At 37.4% G+C, this 6,000-nt stretch overlaps 1 protein-coding gene across 1 annotated transcript in view; it reads right to left on the bottom strand.

Moving 5' to 3' along the window:
* The window catches only part of Tex11 (testis expressed 11), a 196,378-nt gene that overhangs the window by 99,049 nt on the left and 91,329 nt on the right, over positions 1–6,000 (bottom strand). The window contains 2 exon segments of the mRNA XM_055605069.1: positions 1,455–1,511; positions 3,377–3,462. Coding sequence (XP_055461044.1) covers positions 1,455–1,511; positions 3,377–3,462 — 143 coding nt within the window.

Genomic DNA, 6,000 nt, shown 5'->3' with positions numbered 1-6,000 from the left:
CTCTCTCTCTCTCTCTCTCTCTCTCTCTCTCTCTCTCTCTCTCTCTCCAGGCCCTCAGTCCTCCTGTGTTCTTTCTCCTAACTTGTTCCCTCTCTTCAACCACTTGTGCTGTCTACTTTATTTCCCCTTCTAAGTGAGACTTGTTACTTAGTTTCTTTGGGTCTGTGAATTATAGCCTGGTTATCCTGTACTACATGGCTAAAATCTACTTATAAGTAAGTGCTTACCATGTGTGTCTTTCTGGGTTTGGGTTACCTTTCTCAGGATGATCTTTTCTAGTTACAGCCGTCTGCCTTAAATTTCATGATTTCCTTGTTTTTAATAGATGAGTAGTATTCCGTTGTGTAAATGTACCACAATTTCTTTATCCATTCCTCAACTGAGGGACGTCTAAGTTGTTTCCAGATTCTGGCTATTATGAATAAAGCTCCTATGAACATAGTTGAGCAAATGTCCTTGTGGTATGATGGAACATCTTTTCGGTATATACCCAGGAGTGGTATAGCTTGGTCTTGAGGTAGAGCTATTTCCAATATTCTGAGAAAGTTCCAGATTGACTTCCAAAGTGCTTGTATAAGTTTGTACTCCCACCAGCAATGAAGGAGGGTTCCCCTTTCTCCACATCCTCTCCAGCATGTGCTGTCACTTAAGTTTTTGATCTTAGCCATTCTGATGCATTTAAGATGGAATCTCAGAGTCATTTTGATTTGCATTTCCCTGATGACTAAGGACATTGAGTATTTCTCTAAGTGATTCTTGGCCATTTGAGATTCCTCTGCTGAGAATTCTCTGTTTAGCTCTGTACCCCGTTTTTTAATTGGATTGTTCAGTTTGTTGGTATTTAATTTTTTTCTTTTAATTCATCAGGAAGCAGTGAGTTTATGCATGAAAAATTGGTGACAAAATCCTTCTATAAATAGTTAATTTCTTGATATCTTATACCATGGGAACTGTGAGGAAAAATATATTTCTTTATTATGTCCTAGCTGACATGATAGAGAAAAGAGTTAGCAACTCTTCACAACATTATTTATTTGTTCTTTGTGAATTTCCATTGGGTCTACTGTTAAAGGGGAACAGATATGATAACATAATCAAGTCATATGTAAAACATGAGGACTTATAAACTGCCAAGCACTCATATATTTACTTACAGAATGATTTCCCTATGGGTTTCATATTTTAACCTTTTAATATATTAATTCCCTGAGCAATTACAGATACTCCAGGAGGCAAACGTTGGTATCATTTCCATTTTACAGATGGAAAAACTGAAAGAAGGAAATGATAAGAACTTATCTAAGGTATAGATCTCATAAGTAACCATATAAAATATGAAATATATATATTAATTTCATTCACTACATAATTTATCTTTCAATGTAAGGTCTGCAGTTAAAGCTACTCTAAGTTTTCTAATGGTAAATCCATAATTTTTTCTTGAAATAACTTACTTATTTTCAGATTCCGGCATATGAGAAACTTGTGGAAGAATAATTTGAACAAGACACCTGTGTAAAAAAGCAATATGTAAGATGATTCTTAAAGGTGAGTGATCCAGCTTGCATAATATGTGTGAGGCTGTGCTAGTTTTTTTTTCTAGTTTTTTTTTTTTTTAACTAGAGTTATCTGAAAGGAGAGAACCTCAGTTGATAAAATACCCCCATAATATCAGGCTGTAGGGCATTTTAAAATTAGTAATTGATGGGGGAGTACCTATCCCATTGTGGGTGGTGCCATCCTGGGCTGGTGGATCTGGGTTCTGTAAGAGCAAGCCAGTAAACAGCACTCCTCCATGGCCTCTGCATCAGTACCTGCATCCAGGTTCCTGCCTTCAGATTCTGCTGACTTCCTTCAGCTATAGACTGTAATCAGGAAATGTAAATCAAACAAACTCTTTCTTCCTCAAGTACCTTTTGGCCATGATGTTTCATCGAAGCAATAGAAAGTAAGCTAGGATACAGGCCCTGGACTCTGTCCATAGCAGTGTACACAAGGAAGAAAGAAATGGAGGGAACGAGGGTAGAAGAGAATGAGGGTTAAACCAAGAGTAAGCAAGTAAAAGAGATTCTTAGGAAGAAATAGGTCAGAGATATTGTACCAATTTATTAACTATAATTATCCCAGGATGCAGAAACGAGAAAAGAGGGTTAAATTAGTCTTATCTGTAGATCATTGTATTGTTTTAAAGGTTGCAATAAAAACATAAATTTTATGATTTTAGAAGTAAAATTTTAATTTAAAAACAAAAGTATTATTTATAATAAGCTATTAAACAGTTCCATGTTCATATCAGTACAGAAACGTCAAGTATGGTGAACAACTCTTTAGCTTTTTCTGTCAGAAACATATAATTGTTTTTTTTATATTAATCATAGGTTATTTACTTTGTATCCCAGCCATAGCCCCCTCTCTCATTCCCTCCCATTCCCACCCTCCCTCACTCCTCCCTGTCCCTTTCCAAGTCCACTGCCTATAATTGTTTTTTGAGTATCAGAAGAAAGAACCACAAATCTTTGAAGGGATCTGGAAGCATTATTAAAAAATGATATGACGAAGTAGTTGATAACTTGAAACCTGAAAGTGCTTTTTTATGAGATATTATCTGAGCCCAGTACAGTGTTAAACCTGTGTATATCAGCATTTGGGAGACTGAGGCAAGAGGGTTTGGGGGTTAAGGTTACTCTGGGAGACATAGTAAGATCCTGTTTATAAAATAAAATAAAGTAAAACTTAAAATAATAAAATTAAATGAAATGATGGGGCTGGAAAGTCACGGGCGATAGTGCCTGAGTGTCACTGCAGCACTCAGGAGATAAAAGAAGCAGGTTCAAGACCAGTGCATGGCTGGAGTTGTTGCTTCCCAAGAATGGATGAAGCCCTAGGTTCTAGACCCAACAGTGGAAAAAAATAAATAGTACATGGAAAAAGAAATAATATATGTTCTGAATGATATTCTATATTTGATTGAGTGCGTGGTGATATCTCAACTTCTGACAGAAATAATTCTATCAATCACTCTATTTCCTGTTAGAAGCATTGCGTGAAGTAGAGCTGACAAGAAGTGGAACAAATGCTTTGGGTTTCTTATTTTTCACACTCAAAACTATAGTGTTCTCACATTCCACTGTGACTCTCAGTATTGCATGTAAAAGATCCCTTCTAACAAATGTTTTTTTTTTTTCTTTGTAGAAAGGAAGAATGGGAAACAAAGTTCAAGCACTAACCTTTGCTCTTTTTGTTTTTTTTAACTGAACATCTTTGTTACTGTTTCTTACTTACGGCTTTAATATCACCACTGTTTTGGCGAAGTTTGTAACTAAGATTAAGGAGAGGAGAGAAATCTTCACACGTCCAGAAAACGTGAATTTATTACTTTAAAGCTCCAAGTACTTCCTTTGGGTCTTCTGAAAGTTGAGATAAATATTCCAAGGCTTTTCTTGACACAAACTGCTGTCCATTCTAAAAGGAACAAACACAGTATACTAAGTTACATCTTAAAGAAAGTGATGCTTTGATTACATTGTTTATATTCCTGACTATTACAAATAAATATATTCCTTATTTTTTCTCAAAAGAACTCTCTAACACTGTAGAATGAAGCTATAATCCATTGACAAAAAGAAAACAGATTCATTTTATTCTCAGAAACTCACTTCTGTTTTTCCTTTGGCTCTTTTTATTCTGTTTGTTTTGTCCTATTCCAATTTGTTTATTTTTGTTTTATCCTATTGTACTGTATGTTTATTATTCCTTAGATGCCCATTTTTAATTTTTTATTATTTTTCTTATTTACTTATTTTACAATTTATTCACTTTGTGTCCCAGATGTAGTTTCCTCCCTTGTCCCCTCCCAATCCTGCCCTTCCTCCCTTTTTTCTTCTGCCTTGTCCCTCCCCCAGTCCACTGATAGGGGTGGTCCCCCTCCCCTTTCTAGAAGCTTGTTTTCTTTTTTTTATAATTTTTATTTTTTATATTAATCACAGGTTATTTAATTTGTATCCCAGCCTTACCCCATTCCTCATTCCCTCCCAATCGTACCCTCCCTCCCTCATCTCCTCCCTGCCCCTTTCCAAGTCCACTGATTGGGGAGGTCCTCCTCCCCTTCAATCTGACCCTAACTTATCAGGTATCTTCAGGACTGGCTGCAATGTCCTCCTCTGTGACCTAGCAAGGCTGCTCCTCCTTCGGGGAGGGAGGCAGGGAGGTAAAAAAAGACAGCCATTGAGTTCATGTCAGAAATAGTCCCTGTTCCCCTTAGTAGGGTACCCACTTGCATACCGAGCTGTCATGGGCTACATCTGAGCAGGGATTCTAGGTTATATCCATACATGGTCCTTGGTTGGAGAAAAAGTCTCAGAAAATACCTCTGTGCCCTGATATATTTGGTCCTTGTGGAGCTCCTGTCCTCTCCAGGTCATACTAACTCCCCCTTCTTTCATATGATTCCCTGCACTCTGCCCAAGGTTTGGTTATGAGTCTCAGCATCTGCTTTGATACACTGCTAGGTACAGTTTTTCAGAGGCCCTCTGTGGTAAGCTCCTGTCCTGTTACTTGTTTTCTCCTACTTCCAATGTCCATCCCATTTGTCTTTCTAAGTGAGGATTGATCATCTTAACCTGTGTCCTTTTTCTTGTTTATCTTCTTTGGGTGTACAGATTTTAGTATGGCTATCCTATCTTATAAATCTAGTACCCACTTATAAGTGAGTATATACTGTGTGTATCTTTCTGCTCCTGGGATACCTCACTCAGGATGATCTTTTCCAGATCCCACCATTTGTCTGCAAATGTCATGATGTACTTGTTTTTTATTGCTGAGTAGTATTCCATTGTGTAAATGTACCACAATTTCTGTATCCATTCGTCTGTTGAGGGACATCTGGGTTATTTCCAGGTTCTGGCTATTTCGAATAAAGCTGCCACAAACACGGTTGAGCAAATGTCCTTGTTGTGTACTTGAGCATCTTTTGGATATATGCCTAGGAGTGGTATAGCTGGATCTTGAGGAAGCACTATTCCTAATCAAGTTTACATTCCCACCAGCAGTGGAGGAGGGTTCTCCTTTCTCCACAACCTCTCCAGCATGTGTTGTCACTTGCGTTTTTGGTCTTAGCCATTCTGATGGGTGTAAGGTGAAATCTCAGGGTCATTTTGATTTGCATCTCTCTGATGGCTAAGGAAGTTGAGCATCTCTTTAAGTGTTTCTCTGCCATTCTATATTCCTCTACAGAGAATTCTCTGTTTAGCTCTGTACCCTATTTTTTAATCAGATTGCTTGATTTATTGCTTTTAACTTTAGTTTTTTATATATTTTGTATATTAGCCCTCTGTCAGATATAGGGTTGGTGAAGATTCTTTCCCAGTTTGTAGGCTGTCATTTTGTTCTGACGACAGTGTCCTTTGCTTTACAGAAGCTTTTCAGTTTCATGAGGGCCCATTTATTTATTGTTAGATGCCTGTTTTTTTAATGAGAGTCAAAAAGAGTGTGGATCCAGATGGGAGGAGATTTATTGAAATTTTAATTTCAAAACGATCTATTTTCAATTAAAAAAGAAAAAGAAACCCACAGCTTCCTATCACAACCACAACTTTGCTAAGTCTCTTTATCCTTGTTTTCTTTTTAATGAATTACTTTTTGTGTATATTTGGTGTGTAGTCTACATGTATGTCTGTGTGAGGGTGTCAGATCCTCTGGAACTATTATAGACAGGGTTGAGCTGCCATGTGAGTGCTAAGAATTGAACCAGGGTCCTCTGAAAGAGCAGCCAGTGTTCTTAACCACTGAGCCATCTCTCCAGTCCTATCTTTGTTTTTTTGTTTGTTTGTTTTTAACAGTAACCAAAAGAACCCCAAATTGTTAAACTCCCTCATTTCTAGTACTCTAATAATATCAAAGGCTCTGGATAGCCCCCTTTTGTATCCTGTTCTCATTTCTCCCAACTCCTGCAACCCTTCCATTATACACTTTTTAGTCCATTGTCACAAAGGTCTTATCTGT

This window comes from Psammomys obesus, unplaced genomic scaffold (assembly GCF_907164565.1).
Source record: "Psammomys obesus unplaced genomic scaffold, mPsaObe1.curated_primary_1811, whole genome shotgun sequence".
Lineage (NCBI taxonomy): Eukaryota > Metazoa > Chordata > Mammalia > Rodentia > Muridae > Psammomys > Psammomys obesus.
Note: the sequence above shows the minus strand (reverse complement) of the source record. Positions and strands in the feature narration are given on the sequence as shown.